Source organism: Catharus ustulatus, chromosome 1 (assembly GCF_009819885.2).
Source record: "Catharus ustulatus isolate bCatUst1 chromosome 1, bCatUst1.pri.v2, whole genome shotgun sequence".
NCBI lineage: Eukaryota > Metazoa > Chordata > Aves > Passeriformes > Turdidae > Catharus > Catharus ustulatus.
The window spans coordinates 61,522,560-61,548,057 of NC_046221.1; the positions used below are offsets into that span (position 1 = coordinate 61,522,560).

The following is a 25,498-nucleotide window of genomic DNA, read 5'->3' on the forward strand; positions in this document are numbered from 1 at the left end:
AAACCTTATATAGTAATTTTTATTACCTCTCCCAACATTAAAGTTAAAAGCCCCTTGAAAACATCCTGTGTCTGTTCACCATTTTCAGCTTGCTCAAACCATATCTAAAGATAGTACAAGAACATTTCTTATCAGATTTCTTAATCTAAAAGAAATCAAAGTTCTCGTTATATTTGGAGGTTTGGGGACTACGTTGTCACCAAAATGTTATCTCTAGAAGCCAGTTCATAACTAGGTGGCTAAAGCTGCTCACATGATCAATATCAATTCTCCTACAGCAGATGTCCTAAAAAGATTAATTCAGTTTTCAAAGATCTGGTGTGAAACTTTGTCTGCTTGTATTTTTTTAAGGGGTAATGTAGTTCTAGCAAATAGAGAAGTTTTTTTTTCCCTAATGGAGGAATTTTGCCAGTCTGTGTGAAAACATAAATGCACCTGTTCTTTTTGTCATCACTTGAAACAGAGGATTGCTTCTGGCAGTGAAGCAGTACTGTTTCTAGGGTAGGCTCTGCTTTTACACCGAGAGAGAGGTCCTTCTGAGCCCCTTCTTAGTTACTATCTCCCAGAGAAAAAAATCTGCTTTGATTGAGCCTCACAAGGTTCATTCTTGTGTCACTGCACTCAGACCTGCAGGTTGTGGGACTTTTCCTTCATGATGCAAGACTCTCTCCAATCACCTGTTATCACTCCATGTTTAGATAAATTTCTTACAGCACACTCTCCTGCTGGAATCTTGCTGGGTCTGCTGTGGTCGGACGTTCCTGTGCCAGCCAGGAGTCAGCAAGCACCTCAGGATAGTACTACAACCAAAAAAAGCCCTGAGCCTGGCTTTTTAGAATATCCTGAGACCTGAAGGGTCTCTCCCTGATGCTGGCAGCTGCTCAGCCCGAGGAGTTCAGCCAACCTGTCATTCCTCCTCCTAGCCAGTGTCTGGTGTCACTGGTCAGTTTAGCTTACAGCCATGGATTAACTCCTGAACAACTAGGACTTTTTCAGTGACCAGAACTGAATTGTATTCACATAGCAATGTGCTGTAATTCACAGCTTTTACCCTTACAGTTTCAAGGGAGAACAATCTAAGTTTAAGCACTTTTTTGTTTCTAGTTGAGTATTTCAGAATTTTAATATTGTATATAATTTGTTATTGCATAGACTTAAGAGCATCATGGAATAATTCTGGAAGCTAACCTAGAGATCTGGTGCCAGCTTGGCCAGTTTCTTCCACTTAGGTAACCTTCTTACTTACTTCAAAATACTTATTTTCTCAAGATAACCTCTTCATAATTTCTCAAAATATTTGTAAAATTTACATGAAAAAAATTGGCTTTCTAATCTGGGCTACTACTATTTTCAGCTAGAGGTTTGTTTAGACCCTTGTGCTTAAGGAAAAATAATGTGCTAAGGGCTCCAAGGAAAATGTGTAAAGAAGTTGGCCTAACTGCCTGATGAAAATGCACATGTGATATATTAAATATGAGCCATTAAATAATAAAATGTTTTAAATAATGCAGTTTATGTACTACAATAAACTGCAGTAAATAATGCAGTTTATTGGATTGTTATAGTCTCTCTGTGTAAGTCAGATGCGATGAAATTAGGAACTTCAGGATCCTCATCCAAAAATCAGAATTCAAAACATCCAGGATGTATTTTTAACTTCAGCAATCAAATTACCAAGTCTGTGCAATGGAATAGAGCTTTGTTCAAGTAGCACAGCTGCTGCTTCCTTGTAGGAAAGGTAAGTCCCAATGTTATCACTGGTCACCTGATCTATATAGGAGGATGTTTTGGATGTTTTTGTGATGGTACTCCAAGAATGTCTTGGACAAATACATGCTGAGGTAATGTGCAGGTTCACATGCTGCAAGAATTACCCAGTGGAAGAAATGGTTGCAGTTGAGCAAGGTGCTGCCATGCAGGAAGTAAACAAAAGGCTTCTGAAATCCCAAAACAGACACTTCTATTTTTAATTTGGCTCCTTTTACCTGTAAAACTCACAAAAAACATTTGCAGCTGCTGCTATAGGACACAAAATAATACATCACTCAGATGCAGGAAAACCCATCTCATTTCCTACCTGTCAGGTGAGCAGCAGGGGCACTTACAAGGTAGAAAGAAGCATGTCTAGGGTAATATGTGGGGAGCCCAAGGGACAAGCTTTGAGGGCAGCTGTGCAGCCACTTGGATGCACTGTGGATGATCCATCCCGTAAAGTGTGGCTGAAGGAGGTGGATGCAGTGTCCATGCTGTCATTCTCCACACAACACCTGTGTGCAGCACCGCTGGCCCAGTGCAAGCAGCAGTAGAGGCTCCTTGATGACTTTGGGCTTGCCCTCCTTTGGGTAGAAGATGCACATTTTCCCTCCCCAGCACCAGCAATTCAGAGAGGCACAGAAATCACAGAATCACGAAATGGTTTGTGTTGGAAGGGACCTTAAAGACTATCTAGTTCCAACCTCCCTGCCAGACACCTCACACTAGACCAGGTTGCCCAGAGCCCCATTCACCTGGCCTTGAACACTTGAAGGGATGGCACAGCCACAGCTTCTCTGGGCAACCTGTTCCAGTGCCTCACCACCCTCACAGTAAATAATTTCTTACCAATATCTAATCTAAATCTCCTCCCTTTCAGTTTAAAACCTCCCTTGTCTCCCATGCCTCCACTGTCCATGAGGCATGACGGAATTTTCCGTAACTCCTGGGGAGCAGGACCCAGGGCGGCAGCTCAGCGCAGCCGAGGAGGAGAAGGCGCCAGGGGGAGCCGAGCCGCCCGCCGTGTCCCGGTGCCGGCAGCGCGGTGCAAGGCACGCACGGGGAGGAAGGGGCCCGGCCCCGGCGCCGCCGATGCCCGCCGGAGGAAGGGGCGGCCCCGGCGCTCATGGGCGGGGCGGGGCCGCTGGCGGTGCGTCACGGGCCGCCCCGGCCGCCGCTGCCCGCCCGCGGAGCGGCGCCAGGGGATGGAGGCGGCGGCGGCCGGAGCTCGGGGAGCAGGTGCGGGGCGGGCGGCCGTGCCTGTCGGCGGGACGGGGAGAGCGCGGGTGGGCGAGGGAGGCGGAGAAGCCCCCTCGGAGACATGAACCGGGGCCGGGCGGGGGTGGCGGCGGAGCCGCGTGTCCGCGCCCTGCCCGGCCGCTCTCCTCAGCGATGGAGCGGCGCGGCTTCTCCTGCGGGGCGCTGGGACCGCGGCTGGGGCGGGGGCTGAGGCTGGAGCGGGGGCGGCCCCGGCCCACCCGCGGCAGGGCGGTGGTCCGGGCTCGCCAGCGCCCGGCTGGCAGCGGCCGGAGCCGCCCTCGGCAGAGCCAGGCTGACGCCCCGTCCCTTTCCCCAGGTGCGGGCCCCGCCGGAGAGGGCGCAGCCATGGTGCCGCACGCCGGCCCGGAGCCCGCCCGTGGCTAGAGCCGGCCCCGACCGGAGAGCTGCGGCGGGGCACCCTCAGCCTGCGGGCGCCCCTCAGCCTGAGCGCCTCCCCGCGCGCCCCCGGCATGGAGCCGGGCGGGCTGGAGTGGCTGCTGGTGCCCATGCAGCAGCTGGTGTCGTGGGGCGCCGCGGGGGCCATGGTGTTCGGCGGCGTCGTGCCCTACATCCCCCAGTACCGGGACATTCGGCGCACCCAGAACGCCGACGGCTTCTCCAGCTACGTCTGCCTGGTGCTGCTGGTCGCAAACATTCTGCGGATACTTTTTTGGTAAGTCGGCTGTGTTTCTGCTCAGTTCTAAAGGTTCGTGCTTGCCAGCTGTAAAGCTTTGATTGGAATATTTGACGAAATAATGTTTTACTTACGTTTTCTCTTCTCTTGGAGATCTAAAATGCTGTCTTTCCATCAGTGTGCGAGTCTGTTAAGAATGAGCTGGGCTGGGAGGCATGGTCTGTTCCCCTTGGTAGATCTAATTATCAGCACTCTGATTTCCAAGATGAAACTTTTTAAACTTGTTGGTAAAGAGTTTATGCAAAGTCAGGTCCTTTTTCTTGGTTTTACATTTTTCGTGCTCCTCTGTCCCCATTTTCAGAATGAATGCCTCGGTACCACACACTTATTCTGGTGTCTAGTTGACATTAATGTCACTGGAACACTTGCCATATATTCTTGCATTTTCCCGGGATGCCAGCTGGCTTCAAAGGGGATCCACTTGTAGATCTTCATGCACAATTACAGATGTAAATTTTCACTCTTGGATAAACAAGGAAAAGATGTACTGCCTTTCAAAAGGAAATTCCTTTTGCTTTCAACACCACTTTCTATACTTAAGAGCAAGTTTATTTCCATATTTAGGTCTTGTGCTGCTGGACAAGCAGGGCATGATTTCTGTGAATCAATGTTATTAAAATCTTGCTCATTACTTCTGATTGTATAGATGCTACACCACTGAGAATGTACTTGGGAAACCAAGGATTAAATGGTCTGGACAATTACTGCAACTAAGGACAGTTATTCCATGATTCTGTTCTGATTACAAAATAATGCTTTTTAATCCATGAAGAACTAATAGGTAGCAGGCTGCATCCGTTCGTTGGTTTCCAGTTTCTTTTTAAAGAAACCTCTTCTGACTCAGTATAATGGCTTCCTGGATTCTGCTACAGCAACATGCAACTTGTAAGTGCTGTGCTGGAGTGGAAAGCAGGAGACCCTTCCTTGGTACCACAAGCCAGCAGTCAAACAGGAGTCATCACTACATCAGAGCTACTTCTTGCATTGGAACTGTGTTTTTCTGGGGAGAAGTATATGGAGAAAGCAAGAAAGCAGGAGGGAAGTAGAGGAACTGGCAAGAGGAGGAAAAGTGGAAAGCCTGAGCTGACAGTTTTAGAAAGAGAAATAGTCTGATACTTGGTTTTACTGGAGGTAGCTAAAATATAGAAATGACTTACACCTGAATGGAGATGCTGGCAGCTTCTAGGTAAATCAGATGAGTGCATCTGTTAAGTGGGACTCAGACTATGGAAGACGTGAAAGCTCTTAAAAGTGAATCGATCTAGTTAAGAGATATGTGAAAGTATAAATACTGCAAGTAATGAAAAGTTACAATTTTTGTCAATGTTGAAAGGTTTGTCAGTACCTCAAAAGAGAGAGAATGCATTATTGATAGGAATATGTAATTATTTTATTGTGTAGTTAAGCCACATGATAGTATCACTCCTTGACACAGATAAGCACTGTGTAGGCTTTGGTCACCTTGGAGCTTGGCATGGAATGACTTCACACAGGAGCCTGCACAAACCTTTCTGTCTGTACTTGCAATGAGTTGTCTCTTTTTAGTTCTGCTGAACTGGAAGACAAAAGAGTACTTGCGTAATGATAACTCAGTGTTCTGGGGAAAGAATATTTTGCTCGTCTGCCTAAAAAATTAGGCATCCCTTAGTTAGTTAGAAGCACCAGTAAGTCATGAAAACAGCATTGAGGGTGGATGTTATTGAGGGTGGGTGCATCTGGACGATTAAGGAAGAGCGTAGAGCAAGAGCCTGTGATTTCTGTGAACATGGCTAAAATGCACCCATAGAGCAACCTGGCAATTCAATTTTTGCAGTATTTGGTTAGTGTCACCTATGGCTGATGCATTATCTGGGACACAATGCTCTCGATAATGACATAAGCAGCAGAATTATTTTAATTGTATATGTAATATTCTTTGGCGGAAATGAGAAGGCTTTATTTATTTTGTTTTAAATTTATTAAATAATTTAATCCATTCTGGTGCCAGGACAGAACTGTTCCTGCAAGTAATTTTTGTTCTGTATATATTTTTTTCCCCAAGTACCAGTTGACATCTCTTTCCCTTCAGCAAACCCAGTATTAATCCAAGCCTCTCTTCTGAAAACTTTACTGCCATATAGCTTCTGGTTTCATTTGGTTTCTCTTCATTACTTCTGATTATTAAGTATGTGATTTGAGCCAGAGTAATTTTTCCAGGACTTCCCCTCCACCCTGACCCAAAAATTAGTACTTAAATTGTTAGGCCTTAAAAACTTTCAAGTTTTAATAGTGTTGCTTTTCAGGACTTAATTATTTCCTAGAATGGCTCATGTTTCTATTGTTTTTTGCTTGTTAGTTTTGTTTTCAACTTCAAAGACATTTCTGTAATTTGTTTCTGTTGCTACTTCCAGGTTTTCCGTGAAATTTCATTTATTGAATGTGGAGCTCACAAGGACAGACTGTTTCTGCCTGTTATGCCTTTTATGCCTCTGTATTTTTGCTCTTGGATAGTGCTGGTGTTTCCGTATTTGTGTAGCTTGTAACAGACCCAGTCCTCCCACCTTTCCCTTATGGCTTTATTATACTTCCTTCTCCTCAGCTATGGGGGAAATTCCCTCACATTCTCTTTGTGGAATGACAGATTCCACAGGTTCCTTTAACTGTACTCAGTTATTTCAGAGGTTATCCTTTCTTGGTTTAGTGTCTGGTTTTGCAGTGGGTTTAGTTTGACCTTTCGTCTCCCCTCCAAAGAGTATTTGCTTCCTAACCTTGGCATGTTTTATGTGTCAATAGAGTTTCAGCTGGTGGATTGCACTGTGACAGTAGACAATGAACAAAGTACTCCTGAGATCAAGGATAACAGTCCTGTTTCCACTTACCTGTTCTCACAAATTCTGTTGTCTGATTAGACTGTCTGCAGTGGTAAGCCATCTTTTGAAGTCAAGAGGACTCTCCTCCTTGTCTTTCTTGCATCTAATCACTTAATTTCAAGGTGTGCCCAAAGAACTTTTAGTTTACTAGTGATGACAGTAGCACAGCATCCATTTTTCATGCTTCTCTTTCACAAAATGTCTCAAAATGTCATCTTTAAAGAGATATTTCTGCTTTCAGTTTTGTGTGTTTGGCCTTGCTGTATTCCAAAAATGTGCTAGGACTTAGTGTAAAAACATTGGGAAAAGATTGGTCTGGAACAATGAAGACAGGGTATGGATAGCAATGGGCGTGGTTCTACTTCACTTTATGCATGCATAGTTTTTGTTTAGGAAAAAGAAAGTAGTTTGGCTATGTGTAAGTCTTTTGCACTTTCAAAGAGGATTCTTAAAAAAATGAAAAGTAGGCAGTTTGTGCTTATAGCATAACACAAGTGAGTCTCTGTTTACCAGTGTGAAGAGCAGATTTTGTGCTCTTGTTTGCAGATTTGATACCAATATAACTTTATTTTTAAAAGTAATCTGTTGTTACGATTTTATCTAACACATCAAATCAGTATTTACTTTGGGGTGCCAGTGTAGCTGCTGGCTATGATATATAGCTGCATCAGCTGCCCCTTTGTTAAGTTCTGCCATTGTCAGTACTGCTTCTCCTGCCTGTCTTCTCTAGCCCCACAGGTCATTGTTTGTCTGGACTGGTCAGCCTGGGGAAAGTCTGCACTGTGCATTGACATCGAGAGGCAGTGCAGAACTCCCAGGTCTTTGTATTTCTGGTGCATGTGAAAGCGCATGACCTGCTCAAAAAAAACCTGATAGCAATTTTCTTCCCTCTACATTTTTAATTAAACACTTCATTACCATTTTTGATAGCTGTGCCTTAGTCTTATTATCCATTCTTGAGTTAGCTCTCTGTTCTTGCTCAAGGGATACCCTGAGCTTTGAGGTGATTAATTATCTGTTTAAGCTGTCCCAGGCTGTTTTGAAGTTGTGGAGTGGCTCCAGAGTTCCCTGTGGCACCAGACCGAGGTGCACACATCTCCTGGGTTCCTGTGGCCTGCAGGCTGCCAGCTGAGTGGCTTTGCATTGTCATGATGGAGAATGGGAATGAGAAGGCGGGTGAGAGTTGTGTAATCGGTTGGGGGTGGAGGATGCAGAAAAACTTATACTTGTGAGTTCTCCCTCTCTTCCCCCTCTCTCTCTTTGCCCTTTCTTTTTTTAAAGCAGAGCTTATGAAGATATAAATTACAGTTTCTTCTAATACTGAAATGAGAGTAAATAGCTAGAGGAAAAGAAACTATAGATTTCTTAGAAATCAATGTAGACATTTTTATATATATCTTGACTAAGTACAGCCAAAAGTACTTATGTTACCTGCTATCCCCAGAAATTTTTGAGATCTTTTTTCAGTTTTACGTTTTGTAAAATGGATGTGATTATGTAATAGGGTTTGTATATTTTCCAAGAAGACAATGTTCTTTCCAAAGGTTTTGAGCTGGAATTCTGTGGGACACTGTCCTAAAACTGATACAGCAGTGCCACTGAAATCCAGAAACAGAAAATAAAACCATCCAGTTTTGGAGCTGTTTTCACAAAATAGTTGCCTTATGGCAAACCGTGGGAACAAGTTCTGACGGCTGGGGACAGGATGGAGACGATGGACTGTATTATTTTTGAGCAAAGGTAACCCTCTACGAGTTCCATGTCAATTGACCTGAAACAAAATATCTTAAAACAGCAATATCGACAGCATGGGAGCTCTCTGCTGTAGTCAATGGAATAAGCTCCCTGTTTAAGAGTAGAAGTTTAGAGACTCAAGTATGAAGGTGGAGGCAATTTATAGAGAAATTGTGAACTTGGTCTTGTCAAGGGTAGATTCCTAGGTATTTATTATGCTGTAATATCTACAGTGGTATTTGTGGACCAGATCCCTTCTGTCTGATGCTGCTCTGGCTTTGGGAAGTGAAGCAGTGATATCTGAAGGACTTTCTGTGAGAAAGAGAAACTTCTGCTTTTAAGGCTTCTGTTACTAAAATGGATCTTGCCAGCTTTTACCATGTGTGGAATGTGGGATGATGCTATGAATCAAGCTGACAAAATGACTAGAACTTTGAGAGATTGCCTTGCATATGGCCTGCTGGTGGAATCTTGCTCAGATATTGACAGTGTTATGCAATTCCTCCTCCTTTGTATAAGTGTCAGAGAGCAGTGATAAGATGTGCTGCCTTTTTTGTGTAGAAAGTGAAGTAGAATTTGTATGCCCAAGTGAGGAGCTTGGTTTGGAATGATGCATAAAGTCTTGGAAGTTTACATGTCAAGAAGAACCTTGTATCAAAAGATGCTTCTGCAAAACTAGTTTGTTTCTTCCTGCTTAAATCCTCCAGGTTAAATTCTGTAATTGGGATGACTTTCAGGACAGTTGCCATGCGGCTACCCTGGGATATCTGTCTTGATCCTGGTAGTGTGTGGTGTATCCTGTGTACTTTCCATGTTGCCTGGAATCTGTAACTTCTCAAAGAGCTGAAAAGCAGACAGCAGATGAAAGCTGGAACAGCATCCAGGAGTGTAGGAGGAAACAGTGGTCAGGGTGATGGTGATTGGGCTGCACCAAAAGCAGTCAATTTATTTCAAAGATGTCTTAGGAAAAGCTTTTATATAAGCAAACCTTTTATGTTTGGTCTAGCTTAGGCTTCTTTTTCACAATCTGCATTTGCTGTTTCAAGTAGGCTCAGGACTGGAATAGCAGGATTATTGCAGAATTGAATAGTACCAATGCAATTACGTAGTTTTCTCAATAACTAGTTAGTCTCTGCTCTGGCTTGAATGTGCACTTCTTGTATTCATCACCCTGAACATGCATTAGTCATGTGAAGGCTGTGGAAACACTAATAACATGTAAGTCACTCCCTGCCTTTATTTGCGTATTTGACTAGTACAGGAAATAAAGGGTTCTTTTGTTTTTACAAATGAAGTAAACAGTGGAAAAGCTCTTTGTCTCTTTGTAGTCTGACATATGAAGTCTGAGTTCCTTGAATACTGCAAGTGTCACTGTTCACTTTGTTACACAACACTGTAGTTATGGGGTGAAAATGCAGAATAATGGTGGTGACCTCTCACTCCCAGGATTTCAAAGCTGATCTTTTCTGCAAGCCTGTTCTAGTATCCTAAGGCTCTTCATCTTTCTCTCATAAGGTGCTCTAATTACTTTAATGTTCCTCCTCTCCTGGCTCCTGCTTATGCAGAGACAGGAATTATGTCTGTGAGGCAGAAAGGAAACAGAACATGGAATGGCACGCTCTCCCTTCAGGGCTTACATCCCATAGTGCTCCTGGCTGAAGCTGGCCTGAGGAGTCTTAAACTGGATTAGTGTTGCTTTGGCAGGCCCTTATATCAGTGCAATGTAGGGTAAGCAGCTCGGAGTGGTGCTTGTGTCCATGATCCTGAGCAAAATGAGTGTTCTGGCTTTTTTTTACAGCTTTAAGAACCCAAGGGTAGTCCTTGACAGTGGTATTCCCTTCAGTTTTGCTGCCCAGGTAGTGTAATTTTTTGCTCTGCCTGTTGGCTTCCGTGGTAGCTATTTGTTTTCCTGTATATCTGATCTAGTTTAGAGGTTATGTTGCCTGCAAGACTCATTCTGGGGTTTGGTGTTCAGGAAGATACATTTCAGATGAGTTATGTTTTGTTGTATAACCTTTGTTGTCTTTGGATGGTTGTGAAAAACCGTACAGGCGGTTTGCATTGCTTGAAGTTCCCATAAGAATTTTTAGATTTCTATTTTAACTCTCTTGTGTGTTGTGATCTTTGTTTTACTTTTTTTCCCACCTAGTGTGTAGGGGTAGAGGGTCTGCAGCAATACTTGAATCTCATGACAAATTGTTGTGATCAGACAAGCAGGTGCCTATGCTTATTTGTGTTTATAGTGAGTGGGTATTTAAACTGCAGGCAGTACTTTTGTGAGGCACCCATTAGTGAATCACCAATAATCTCATCAGCAGGGAGAAACTAACCTTGCAGTGACCTGTGGCTGGATTTACTGTCATAATAGCTTCTAACTTGTGCTGCTAGCTCAGCCCCTCTTAAATGCATTGCTGTATTTTTACATGCAAATGCATTTGAAATTGGAGATGGTTTTTCTAAATCTGATGTAAACTGGTTTATAGTTAACTTGTCTGTAATTATCAGTAAGTCTTTCCCATATTTTTTCTTATCCTTGAGTAAGAGGCAGATATGACAGGATTGAGTTCCAGTAGGTGAGGGGAACTTAGCCACAGTCTGCAACACAGGCTGAATGAGCTCTGGAATCATGAGCCTGGGGAATAGGTTGGGTCCAATTTTTGTTCTTTTCCCCTGCATTTTGAACTAGTGCAGTGAAAGGTTTATTCGGAACATGCGCTACCTATGATTATGCTTATCAGCTGTGTTCTTTATTTCCTTCCTCATAGTGTCCTCCAAATTTGTTACAGTAAGAAAGAAGTGGGGGACTAAAGGTCACAGATCTGCTATTCCTGCAGTATTTACTGGTGGGCCCTCTAGCAGTAGTGTGGAGGCTCAATGAGTTGTACTTTTCCTCAGCTGTATGCCATTAGGCAGGAAATTCTTGGCTGTTTTCACTGATGTGGGCTGCTTGGCTCTTCTGTGCAGGATTTCCAAGGAAGCTGGTTAAGGATCTTCCATCTCTCTCCTGTTCCTTGTTAGTTGACTCCTAACAAAAAAAATCTCTCTCCTGAAATGGCTGCAGCAGAAACACAGTAGTGTGAGGCAGCATGATGGTGAACCTAGCTGGTTTTTACTGGCATGGAGCTCAAACCATGAAAGCAGCCCGAGCATATCAAATTACATTTTGCCAGAGTGCTGTAAAACAGGAACTGTCAAGAATAGGGCATAATTGTCATGCATGTGAGGCTTAGGACTCTGTCAGCATGATGTAGTCAAAGACTGACCTTAGTAACTGTGCTGTTAAGAAGTTTAGAGAACCTGTGTGCTTCATGGTACAGGCGAGGGAGCCTGGGGAGCACCGCAATATGTTCTGACCAAATCACTTCCTCAGCACCTCTGTCTTCAAGCCATAAAACCTGGCATAACTGAGCACAGGAGCAGCAGCTCACTGTGATGTGTGTGTCACCTTTCTGTTGTAAATGCAATGTGCAAATGCTTTGAGGGCTGCACATGATAATCTTCCACCTTTTACCCCTTATGCACTTACTGAGTGTGTGGTGGGGATTGATGAGCTTTCATCAAGTAATGTAGGAAGAGGATCTTGAAGCATTTCTGATCTCCACTGAAGGGTTCTCCTTTTCCTACAGCAGAATCTTACGCAGTCACCGAAGAGTGAGCTCTTCAGTCAAGTCTGGTCACAATCCAAGTTCACCCTCTCTGCTGTGTGAAGGAAGTGCTCAGAAGCTCCCATGACACACCATCTGTACTTCCTTACTTTCCCCAGTCTTGGTCCAAATAAGACAAAAATGTATTAAATAGTTGGTGTGTTTTGCAGACCTGGCTTTTCCACTCAGATGTCTAGACAGAGCTGTGGATATTTGTTTCTTTACAGGGCAAGTGCTATCGTTTTTATGACTTAATTCAAAAATGAAAAATTGAGAAAGGGAAGTTTTGCACAGAAGTCCATGTGAAACCTTTGGGGTGTGTGTATGGAGAGCACACGTAAGTGGTGTTAATGTGGCATAACTCTGGTCTCTCTGTACTGACTGCTTAATGAATGTGATTCTCCTTTTAAAACAATAGGTTTGCTGCTGGCTTTTGAAGCAAAAACTTAAGCTTCTCTCTTCAGCAGCTGTAGGATCAGTCCAGTGGGATGTTGAAATGAAGTTCTCAGATACTTCTGCTCTGAGCTACTGTATGTGCAATTAGGTCTGTCTAGTGACTGATTTCCTCAGCCTTCCACACCTGTTGCTAATAACATTTCCTTTTCCAGATGCTTAGATGTTTTACATGCTTCCTTTTCCTTTTTTAGGTTTGGAAGGCGTTTTGAATCCCCTCTTTTGTGGCAGAGCATTATCATGATCATTACAATGTTACTGATGCTGAAACTGTGCACTGAAGTTCGTGTGTCCAATGAGTTGAACGTGAAGCGCCGCTCTTTTGCAGGTCAGTGACGGAAATTGGCTTTTTGAGGATAAATATGTCTTAAAGTATTGTGTGCTCTACTTAGTACAAAAGTTCTGTCTTGCAGTCTAGTCTCCCCGCTGTAGCACTTTCTGAACTATTATTTTTGAAACTGCTTCTTTTCCAGATAAAAATATGTAGCTGAATTTTTATTTCAGACAGGTCTTGCTTCAGTCTAGAAATTTGAGTTCTCCCTAATATTTCACACCACATTCTGAATATGGAGCTGGTTATTGTGCTAGCCTGGATTATTTTTAAAGATCTTGGCTGGAGTAAGAAGTTATTTTCTTCAGCTGTTCTTTTAACCAAGTTCTTAGTTATGATCTTACACTATTATCTAAATGCTGTAATTGCAAACATTTGCTTTAGTAGGTAATAATTTTCTATTTACTTGTTACTACTTCTTATCGTAGCTGCAAAATTTCTCTTTTTGTGTACAATTTCCTTTGGCTTTAGTATGGGACTAGTTGGGATTTATGGGAATTTTCCCATATATTTTATTATGGTTAATTTTATTAATTTTGCCAATTTCAGTGGGGCCAGTCTATTATTCTCTATTTAATAAAATGTTCAGTCTTTGTGCAGTGTCCTTGCTTTTTCCCCTGCTGATAACAAATGTGAGATGAGTAGGTTTTTGTTTCTCTGTGTTGGCTTTGACTTACAACATTTTATGTAACAGCTTATTACCAACAAGAATAGAATTAACACTGTCAGCTTTCTGTCAGTTGTTTTGCCATTAAGGATGTATAATTTATTCTCTCCATCTGTTCTCTTCCACACTCTCTAATAATTGAGGGTCTGATCCAATTCCAGATAGTAGCAGCTCCTGGCTGTGCAGTAGAGTAATTTATCTAATAGCTAAGGAAGCTGTTTCCATGCCTGCTTATTGTAGAGTTTAGTGAGAAACTATGCAGGTAAGTGAATTCATGTGGAAGAGGAACTGCACTCCAGCTTCAAAACATAAGCTGCTGTGTTCACAGGGGTTTTCAGTCTGGCAGGATGAATGACTCAACAAGTACTTTCAGCCAGATTTAGCAGCAGGTAAAATCCAGGAAGCATTTGGGAGGGGCATGTATGCTTTCTTCCTCCTCTGCTGTTTGTACTGGCATTTTGTGGAGTGACTGAGAGGTTTCTCTGTTTGCTCTTTCTGAGCGGAAATTGTTCCTGTGCCCATTTACACACGCACGCTTGCAGGCTCCTTCAGTAACCTTTGGACAGAAAAGGGAGACTCTTCAGTTTAATATACAGAACTCTTTAAGCAACTCTCCCTGAAAGACCTGTAGTCTCCTAAGGGGTAATCAGTCCTTCCCGTAACAGATGACAGAAACTCTTTGAGATCGCGTTGTGTTACTTATTCCTTTTTCCTAAAACTCAGTTTGTCATATGGAATTTGCTAGAGAGACTGATTTTTACCTACTTGTGGTCCTTAATTATTTGTTCTCATCGAAAGGCTTATATCCTTCCACAAACACTTGTTGGAATATTTTTCTTACATGGGACTGGTATTTTTTTAAGAAAGATAACTGTACGATGGCTGAGACTAAACATACAGATGCATACAAAGCTCTTTTCAAGCTGGACAGAATAATAGGTTTCAAGCACAATACAAATAGGATTGAGAACTGTGTTTCTAATCATACACCTAATCTTATCTGTAAAGTTTTATGATGATCTGGGCAAGCTGATAAATCTATGTACTTTCTTTTCTTATAGATTACTGGGGCAGTGAAGAGCTAGGTTTGAAGTCATTGTTTTTGGTTAACCTTAGAGAATCCTGAGGGAAGGTCCACCATTTCTATATGATAATATAATTATTATTTATCAGCATGGTTGGTCTTCATTGTGAATGTTTTTCTTTTCTGTCCTCCCTTTGAATGTTTCAATAAAATAATACAAAATATTTAGAAAGAGTAGAATATTTCAGTGGGAGTTTGCTGTTTTCTTATATTATTGTTAAATGTGGTATTTCTTCCAAGTGGCATAAGTATATGTTTACCAGTGTGTTTTCAGTTATGTGTGAATTGCCCTTTTTCCTTTGGTTTTTATTTTTCTCACAAATTAGGTCCCTTAAGTAATAACTAGTTCAGAAGGAATCTACTTCCTATCTTGAAGCATGAAGAAGCAATCTCTTCAAATCCTGACAAGCTTGTTCTGTATTCTTTAGCCTGTTTTGTGGTATTACGGGCTTAAAATGCCCAAAATGTCAATAACTATTCAGCGCATATAAAACCATTCAGTCAATTTGCTTGTAGTTTGATTTGTAGGGTAACTATTATAGTGTGAGAAATGCAGTCTCCCTAGATTTTCTGCTAATGTTTGGGGGTTGCTTTAGCCTCTGTTTATAGAGAACTTAACAAGATTATTTGAGTTTTCTTGACTTTTTTCCCTTCTCACAGTTAACTTCTCAATGGTTGGATTTCCCTCCGCTCCCTTTTAGTATTGCAAAATGAAATTAAGGTGAAAGTGGTGCAACCCATCTTGTGCTGTTGTTGCCTTTTCTGATTTTTTGTTTTGGATACACAGACTTTATGCTTCAGTACATACTTATTGAAAACTGAGCAAGTGCTCTCCATATATCCTACTGTTCTGTTACTTTTTTTTTAAACTTGGACTGTATAACCTGTTTTTAACAATTCAGTTTGGGAAAAGCCAACACCCAAACCAGGCAAAATACAAAACCAGCAAATGCCCCAATTTGATTTTAAAACCTCCAGTGATAGGACAGTTCTCTCCCCTGCATCCAAATGCTTTGAAAACTACATGAAGGAGTCTTCAGGTGAAATCAGCGGGCATGAACAATAACTTCTTATCTTGTAACCTGTATTTAACCTCACTGCATCTTAATGCAGATCTCCTGGTACCATTGTTGTGGCAACAACAGTTTTCCATATTTGTTCCCAAGTTTTAAAGTTGTATCTGTGCAGCAGATACTGCCTTGTTGGCTTAGTACAGAAAGGGCCAGGCTTCTTGTTAATTTTGTCTTTGTCTTTCTTCAAAGTATTGTAATGTTTTGGGGCATGATGGTGCTACTATGCTAAAGAGCTGAAAATTGAAATACAAAATGTGCAGGTGCTATGTCTTTACTCAAGAACTAAGAGGTAACTGAAGCAAGGTTGTCACAGATTCAGACAGCTGAAAACATCTGGTTACTTTTGGGAATGTTGGCAGGCCAGAGCAGTCTCTTCATGTTCTTGGAGAGACAGACACTCTGTGGAACTTTCTTTTTCTTTCCCCAAATCAGCCTCCCACCTCTTTCCAACAAAGATTCTAGCAATGCTCAAGACATTGTGACAGATTTCGAGCCCCCTGAATGTATGAACTATACTAAAAACCTGTGGACAGCATTTGTTGAAAGGAGATTCTTGGACATCTATCCTTACAGGCTTCACAAGTAGAATATGGGCTCCTGTGTTTTTACATTAAGATTATTTCCTCTTGTCATTCATCCAGTTTTGCTGGTGGGCTCAATCTGCTTTATAACTTGTATCTTACTATAGCATTCTGATCCTTTGAAGAGCTTTGGTTTTGGCACTGGAAAACTTTTGTGTAATATACAGTTTTCAACTGGCAGAGGCAGGTTAGAATGAAAAAGGTTTAGCATGCAGCATGGTTGCACATGAGGTCTGTTCTCTCCTTCTTGATGTTGGGCTGTGTGACAGTATTTTTGAACAGCGTTTACCACCAGAGGCGAGGCAGCTACTGTCTCAGCTGTTTATACATATTTATCCACACACCTAGTGTTGCTGAGGGAACAGCTTGTTTTCTCTGATAATGAAAAATTAAAAGTTTTGTAGTCTAAAGTAAGAATCAATCTGTCTATTTCATTGTTTTTTAAGCCTTTATTTCCCCCTCATAGGTACACTGTTGCTGGGTTGTGCAGTTAGACTGTTGTGGTACTTCCTACTGCTCAGTCCTATCTTAACATTGTGGGGTGGGAGCCTTATAGAAAGCATGAGGTCTACAATTTCTGGCATGTTTTGGTCTGGCTATTATTTTTTAATGAATAAAATGTACTAACTGACTAAACTGTAACTCAAATAACCACTGTTGCATTTAATCATAAAAGTCTGTTTGTCTTTCCTTTCTTTTTTTTTTTATTTCCACTTCAACTCCTTTTTTATGTAGCTGCAGATAGTAAGGATGAAGAAATCAAAGCACCTCCCAAGAGATCCTATCTGGGTATGTACTGTACAAACCCATTCTGCATGAAGTTGTCCCCTTAACTACATATTTCATGATTTACTACTTTTTGTGATCATTTTTGGAAATGATTGCATGATCATTTCTGTGGAGAGTGTTTGCATTACCTTTTCTTGACATACTAAAATCTGGGTGTCTGATTTTTTTTTATCTTTAATTTTTCACCTGCCCACTTTTAACTTTCATGGAAAAGAGGAAAAGATGCTTTCAGCTCTATTTCCAAAACCAGTTTTTTGAAGGCAGTTGAATTGACCACATTGTGTGTCTCAAGAATCTCTTCCTTACTCTTTCCCCAAACTGGGAAAACAAAATATTGCATGATACAGAGATCCACCTCTTCAGACTCAGTTCCTCTTTCAGCTCTTATGCTGGAGGAAATGATGAAATATGCAGAAGGTATCTTTGAGCAGTGTGCAGAACACTAGATAAGAAATTTCACACAACACTTGATATTCAAGCAAAGTGCCTGCATCCTTGTGAGTATTCCTCTTTTTCATTACAGAGCAGCCTCAAAATTATTATTTGGGAATTAGTAATGCCCAAGGTGAGAGCTTCCAATCTTTAGTTTCAGAGTTGGAATCTGTAGTGTTTAATTTATCTAAGAACTGGAAATACTTGGTGCAAACCAGCCCTGCAGTATTTTTCCAGTCTTAATAGTTTGGAATGACAATTTTAGTCAAGTAATTGTAATTTTCTTTTAAATTAGTTGGGGTATCACGTCAAAGAAGTTAACACAGACACAGAAGTTCCCTAAAGTCAACTTATAGACTGATTTTAACTGAACTGATTCAGAATCTTCCATTGGTACCAGTTGTGTTTCGTTGCAGTTCTTGAGTTAGTAAGGGGTCAACTGGCAATATCCAGGGCACAGAAGAAGAATTTTGCGGCAAAAGGAGAGTCTCTACATTTCTCAACACACAGTTAATCAGGCTGGAGTTAGCTCTGAGAAACTGCCCAGGACTGGTATTAACCTGAGTGCTTTCTTGAAGCCATAAGGCCATCCCTGCTTAGGTTAAATAAGACTCTCTTTTAATGATTCATCTTCTGGATCTCCCCTTTCAGGTTTAGGGGCAAAATCCATGCTTTGGGAAATTTATCAGTTTTTTTTGTCTGATACCAGTATTTTTGCAAAGCACCTTTTCCTTTTCTATTTTCAAAATATTATTTTTTCTGGGTTTGGTATCAAACTATGTTTTTTCTGTTTGTCTTTAACTCTAGTTTGTGTGGTCATTCTCACTGGCTTGCAACACTAACCATTGGAATGTAATGTTTAAGCAGTTCTGTCTTCCTTGTACCTGTGTTCCTGTCATCTTTTACTAGTTTTCAGCAATGCTTTATTTACAGTGTCAGAGCTAGAAACATTTGTCAGCTTCATGTGGTTAAAATTAAACAGAAATAAGTAACTTAATGTGACCTTTCACTTAATTCAATCAATTTTTTTTCTGTGTCTATTTGGCTAAAAACTCATTTGTTGGTAGTTTGATAGTTTAAAAAGATGTGGAATAAAGCACCACACATCTTAATCCAACTGATATAAATCTGAAACATTCGGTTAATAGGTATTACTTGATGTTTGTTTTGGAGTTGCTTAGCAAAACAGGATGAATTGAATTATTGCTAAGGAACAAGGCAGCCTTACACGCTTCAGAAGTTTAAAGACTGGGTGGGCAAATTTGAAATACGGCGATTCTCACCGCTATAAAGAAATAAGAAATGTTTTGAGCTGTTTGTGTATAATGTGCATACACAAATGTGTGCTGGTGGTATCAAGAATGGGGTGCACAATGCTGTGTGTCACAGCATATGTCGTATTCAATTTAGAGAGGGCTTAACTGAGCTGTGCTCTGCAGTGCTGTGTTTTGCTACAGCTCTGGGGAAACTCACTTAGAGATTAGCTGAGGGGAATATTGGTTGTGCTTTCATGTGTTAGTGCATTCTCATTATATCCTTTAATGAGTTTTAATTAAAGCTTCTGCTCAAGAAGATAGAATTTTTTTTTTTATTTCCCTCAAATATTTTTGAGTGGTGTAAAAATTTTTCAATATATTTTTAGGCTTCAAAAATTATTATATTACTTTTTTTTCCCTGCTCACATAGTAAATTATGTTTGTAATTGAAGATGATCTATTAAAGCTATTTTGATATAGAGCTGTTGAACAATTAATCTGAAAATGTACTGGGCTACCAATGAATGTTAGGTGAACTTGTTAGATAAATACTGAGGCATTTGTTTGGTGCCTCTTCTTGAATAGGAACTGAACTCTGCTGGGCTCCCCAAGATTGCTTTTAGGTTTATTTTATTGTCAGTAGTTCAAGAAACCACTTAATGCCACTGTTTTTCCACATTTTATCTGAAAAAGCCTTTATCTCTGTCATGTGACTCTGAAAAGTAACTTTCTGTCAGTACTGAGAGAGAGTTGAGGGTATGGGGGAAGCCTAGTGCAATTTGAGTGACCTAAAATATTACAGTAAGGTTGGCCCCAGGGTGCAGGGTTTTCTCATTCCATACAGAAATAAAATTATTTCCCTTTTTTTTTCCTTGGTGAAGGAAAGATTAAAAAGAAGTAGCTCCAGTTCTGAAGGATTAATGCTTTATTTCCTTTGTTTTTTAATTCAGGTATGTAGTTCTACCTCGTGCCTGGTAACATGCCAACTGCTGAGACTGAGCAATCTGCAGTTGAGTTGAAATTTGGGTTCTTGCTTGTTTCTTGTTTCTTTTTTGCTTCTCATCTTGTTGATGAGATGATTTAGAACAAATGTGATTAAGTGTATTAGTCTGTTTTGATAAAATGCAAATTCTGTAGCATTCCATAGCTGAGCCCTGTGAATGTTGGAGACTGTTGGGGTAACAAAATCACTAAAGGAGTAACAAAACACTATCATTGCTCCAAAAAACCTGGATTGTTTAAAGTTGTTCAGAGTGGTTTCAGTGTGTGGCAGGTGAGCCTCAAAGTGGATGGGACATGTTGGATTATTTTTTTTTCCTTCTAAGTAGACAGTTAAACATTTTGAAATACATATCTGGGATTTCCTTCCCTCTCTGAAGATGGTTTTAAAACTTGTTGTATTACTGAATCTTGACCCTTGGTTTTTACTCAACAGAAACTCATCAAATAACATTAAAGTTTAAAACATGAATAATATAAACAACAAAAACTTAGATTCATCAAATACCTGTTGCAAAATATTTTAAACTACTAAACATTTTTTAGGGGGGGAATGAAAAATATATATATAGTTGAGTTCACAGACTTATATCTGCATAATGATGAAAAGAAAATAGTAATGTGAATTTAGCAGGTGCAGGCATCTGCTGCATGGTTTCCACTGGCAGTGTGACAGCCTGGTGGATAACTCACCCTTCCACCTCTCCTTTTGTCCGTGCTCTTTGCTTAGCTCAGGGCATCAGCACCACACTGTTGACATACTCTAGAACAGCACTGCTACACGATATGTGCCATGAAGGATATAAACTTTATTTAATCAGCTCTCACTTCTGTTCAGGGTTTGGTCTGTTTGGGTTTAGCAGGACATCCTGCACAGCTTGCAGGCGAGCACTGTGTTTTTCCGGGGGTGCTCCGTGACTAACAGCATAATGTGCTTCTCTGTCCAGCTCAACACCCTGAGCAGAGCTTGGGACACAGAGGCACAGCTTTGCTGGCTGTGGGCAGTGCCTGGGCTTTTCATTGAAAGTGCTTGACTTCTGCACCCTCCTACCCAGTAGTTGAATTCCCTGTACAGCTGGAACAACAAGAGCAGAATTGTTGCTGGGCTGTCACCACCTCTGTCTGTGCATAACTGAACATGGAAGTGCTCTTGGAAGGATTTCAATCTCTTCTCCCCAGCATTATATGTATCCTCATTAGGCTAATTTCAGAGTGCTTTTGTTAGTATTTTGGGGAGGGTGTCCAGGACAAAGGATTGTAATGGCATGTCTGTGACAAAATAGGATGCGCAAAGGATCTTTTTTGTTGTTTGTTTTGCTTTTAGTTTTGTGGTCTATTTATTAATTTTAAAAATTTTTATAAAAAGGATTTAAAAAAATATTAATGGAGTTCTAGTTGTTGAAGAACTCAGGTCTACTTCGCCTGAGAAAGTGGCACCTGTCTGCACTGATACTTTGGTTCTAATTCTGTGTATGTTGGGCACAGTTATTTCCCCATGACTTTCTCTGCATCAATTTTTATATCTTTCAGGAGAAAAAACAGAGTAAGAAATTGAGATTATAAGGATGTAGGGGCAATTTTAAATTTGTTTTAAGTAAATGCTTAAGTGGCAAACATTGGTGTCTTTTTTAATACATAATTTTGGTTCCTATTAGTTGATGTTGCAAATGAGACCAACAGAAGTCTGGAAAATAATTTGTCTTTACAGGTATGGATGGGGCTGTGCTGGAGGTCTAAGTTACTATTCAAGCATTTCAGAATAATTCAGTCCAAATAGGATACTATTGGATTTTTTTAAAAGGAGCTTAGAAATTGTTGACACACTGAACAGATTGAACAGGTAACTTTTTTTTTTTTAAACTACAGGCACAGAGAGATGGAATAGTTTCATTTTAAAAGTAGTTTCTTTATTTTCGTAGGGAGTTTGTCCTGAAACATTTCAAGTTCAACACTAAAATAATTTTCTTTCAGAAAATGTGAGAAAAATGGATTTAGATCAGTCTGTTTTTTGGGACCAGTTTTATGTTTCCCAATAGATATTCTGTTTCAGGCTTTGAAGTTCTATTCAGTGTGAATCTTTCTTTAGCCCCTCAGGCTAATGGGTCTCAAAATAAAAGTTCTAAAAGTAATAAAAGTGGCCTTTTTTGTTCTGTTGAAAATGTTGGAAGCAGCTCAATAGGAGGGCATACCTTTTTGCAGGCTTATCTGGTATTATTCAGAAGGTATAAAAGGGAAGGATAAGTTTAAACTCTGTATTCCAGAGAGACCTTTTCCTTTCAGGAAAGACAGCTAGGAAGAGAGAAACCCAAAAAATGATTGTTGAGGCCTCTGAGCAGCTGTGATCCCTGCCTCTGGCAGTTTGCAGTTTCCTTAAGGTGAGCAATCCAGAAATACACACACCCTCTGCAGTGAGGTGGAGGCATGAGGCCAATCTCTTTCCTGCCTGCCTGAGTGCTGTGAAAGCACATTCCTGACCACAGTGGTCAGGAATGAATTTTCTTTTATTTTCCCATTTCCCTATGCCAGAAGCAACTGGCTCTTGTGGTTCTCTGGAGAGAGGAGCAAGAGGAGAGTGAGAATTGCAGTAGATCCACAAACTTAGAGATGAAGTGGTGAGGGATCCAGGTGGACAAGTCACTCTTGTAATGTGTGGCATGTAGTGGGTTTAGGCCTGACAGTCAGGTGGTGGCTCTGCATGAGAGTTAAGGTGGTCACCTTTAGAAAACCCAAGGGTATTTCTTTTCATGAGGTGCATGGATGAACTGGACAATTGCAGTGGAAGAGACTGACACTACCTGCTAGAGTGCTGTGTAAAGTATGAGGCAATAGGTTCCAAGTCTTAAACTGATCTTAGATGTATTGTTCCATTCATAAGTTGCAGATTTACCAGCAGTTGTTGTTAAGCTGTAGGGAATAATCCTGTGTTGTGAGCTCACCCTGGCACTCAGCTCTTCCCAGCAGAGCCACCCACTCGCTCTCCTGCAGTGGGTGGGAGGGGAGACTCAGAAGGCTAGAAGTGAGAAAACTCCTGGGTTGAGGTAAAGATACTTTAATAGGTGAAGCAAAAGTTGGGCATAGAGGCAAAGCAAAATAAGGATTTAATTCTCTACTTCTCATCGGCCAGCAAATGTTCAGACATTTCTAGGGAAGTAGGAACTCATCATGGAACATGATGGAGACAAAATCCATAATTTTAGACATCCCTACTTCTTCCTCCTGAGCATGCTGCTTACAGTTTCTGTGATCACTTGATTAATGTGTGAGCCAGCACAGGCAGGCTCTGCTGTAATTTGATTATCTCCAGAACAGGGCAGGATTCTCAGGCCTATTTGATAGGGTGCCTCCTATCACAGGCCTGTGTTAACTAAACACAGATATTTGAGTTGCCTCTTGGAGAAAGGTAAGGTGATGAAATGTGGTTTATATAAAAAAAAAAAACAACCTGCAGTGTTTTTTCAGTCCAAGAAATGCCAAGGACTGCTGTCTTAATTCTGCTTTCTGATCTAGTAGTGTATGAGAGCTCTGTAGCACTTGTCACTTCATGCTAGGATGTGGGTCCTCCTTCTCAAGTTGAAGTCTTAAATTTAGTCAGCATACTCCATAGTGAATTCTTACTGGGTCTGCCAAGATATCTGAAAATGGAATGACATGTATCTGCCAGGTAAATAGCTTTTTTTGGCTGGTCACCTGCTGTTTTCTTTATGTAGGTTGCATAACTCAGAGGAGAGAGGTCTTATTTGGGTGGTAAGACTTAATCCTTCTTTCCAGAATTTTGGTTAGTACAATGATGGTTGAATAGGTTCCTACTGATTTTGGCGTTTGTTTTGTAACTTAGATATTTTACCTTAATTTAAGATAAAACTAGAACTGGTAGGCAGAGAGGTAATGTCCTTGTACACACAACTTGGGGACAAAGTATTTTCAGCTGTGTAAATTCTTGTGCAGGTGTGAAATAGAAGCAGAGAGCTTCAAGCTCCTTTCAGTTTGGAAGCTGCTTTTCTCTCAGGTTTAACTTGTGTATCAGTTACAGCAGTTAAGCAGCAAGAATAGTTGCTATCTGTCAGATCATGGTCGCCTGTGGGATGGAGAATGGAATGAACACCCACCATGGAATGTGGATGGGTGAGTTGCATTTCAGGTTGTATTTTCAGCAGGCAGTGAAGCCAACAGTTCTAGAGTCTGTAATTTTTGATAACCATTGATGAATTTTAGTTTCTAGATTTCGTGTTCATCAACTTTACAAAAACATTTTCATCTTTTGGGCTTCATTCAGAGATCAGAGGCGCCACCTTTGATGATGAAGACCTTATCTGCCCAGTAATGTTTCTCTCCTTAATTTGTGTGTGGGAGATGGAGACTAGTAGTTGTTTCATATTAGCCACATGTTTTGCATCAGCAGAATTGATACGCTATACAAAGTATTTTGCATTTAGTGATAAATGCCGTAGCATTCCTGTGCTTTAAGAACTGGATTATAAAAAGTACTCTTTCAATACATTTGGGAAATTGGAACTGCCACCTGCAACTTCTTCTAGTAATTAAACTGAATCCTCTGAAGCCTTATGGACTGAAGGGGTTATTCTGATCTTTTGTAATGTGGGCAATAACATTTTGCTTATATTTTATTGTAGTGCATACAGTAACTTGTGGTCAGACTGGTTCTTCTCACAGTTTAAAAATTTACCCATTCCTAATCAGCAAGGTTCAAAGTACTACTTCATAAAGTGAAATGTCCTTGGTTTTTAAATTTTTAACAGGTTACCGTTGGACAGTATGGACTAGATGTCCTGCAGAAGGCTTTTCTGATCCAAACTATTGTGGGATTTTAAATAAATTGTTTGTAATTTCCTCTATGTTAGCTTTGTAATATTTTGTACAACACATTAATTCATTTGACTTCTGTCATTGGCAGTTATCAAACAATATACATATACCTAAAACAGGGAGTTGAGAAGGTATTGCCTGTGTTTACTTGTTATCAGGGCAGGGAACCTGGAGGACATTGTTCTGTTTTTGTTGCTACCACATTTTAAAATTGTTATTTAGTTCCCTTTACATGTGCAGCTTACAGACAGTAGGGAAGTAACCAACCACAGACTCATACGATCTCTTCTGAGTTAGAGTTCTTTCAGTAAGATGTTGCTTGGTGGTAGAGCAGTATGTTTGGGCTAAGCCTTTTGACCTATTTACACCAGCCTTGCTGCTGCTTTTAAATGGCTTTGACATGAAAATGTGGCTAGGCTGTTGTTTTATGAACTACTTAATGCAGTTTACAGTGTTTGTGTTTATAGTTTAAGAGGATCTGCCAGGCTAAATGTAGTGTGTGAATAGCCCATGCCTATTCCAAAAGCCTACCCACTGCAAGAAGAAAGGGGATGGACAGGCAGGCATGGGTTAGATGGAATGAGGGAAGTGTGTGCAGCGTCAGGGCCTTTCCTTTGCCATGCAGCAAGAGGACACTGCAGTTGCTGGGAGAGCTGGAAAGAAGCAGTGCAGCTGTTGTTCGCCCAGCCTGTCCTTATTTAAAAAAAAAAAAAACAAGTGGGGAAGGGGAGAAGAAAAAAATCTTTATCTGCTACCAAAAAATTTCAATGTTACCTTAAGTTGAGGGAAAACTGTTGTTCAATCTGGGGAGAAAAGAGGGAGGTGGTGAAGGTTGCTTCCCCAGCCTGACGTGAGCAGTAATACCTAGAGGCTTCACAGGAACAAGGTTCAGCAGCGTGTTTCTGGAGTGTGCTGCTCAATTGCCTGCTGTGGCTGCTGATGCCCCTGACCAGCCATCCAGAAGGCCTGTCGTCCAGCACTACCCTGGGGGGAAGAAGAGGCTTGAAACAGGGTCTGTTGGAAGAGCTGTGTGCCAGCTGAAGTGTTATTTATGGTCTAAGAACAATGCCCAGTTG

General features: G+C 41.0%; 1 protein-coding gene across 3 annotated transcripts in view; it reads left to right on the top strand.

Moving 5' to 3' along the window:
* The first annotated feature begins 3,406 nt into the window (after positions 1–3,406).
* The window catches only part of SLC66A2 (solute carrier family 66 member 2), a 63,464-nt gene continuing 41,372 nt past the window's right edge, over positions 3,407–25,498 (top strand). Inside the window, exons 1-3 of one of the 3 annotated variants that reach the window (XM_033070934.1) lie at positions 3,407–3,685; positions 12,581–12,714; positions 16,864–16,911. In XM_033070934.1, coding sequence (XP_032926825.1) covers positions 3,483–3,685; positions 12,581–12,714; positions 16,864–16,911 — 385 coding nt within the window. In that variant the 5' untranslated portion in view covers positions 3,407–3,482. Of the gene's footprint in view, positions 3,686–12,580; positions 12,715–16,857; positions 16,912–25,498 lie in introns of all 3 variants that reach the window. The other 2 variants (XM_033070928.1, XM_033070942.2) reach the window with 2 other exon arrangements.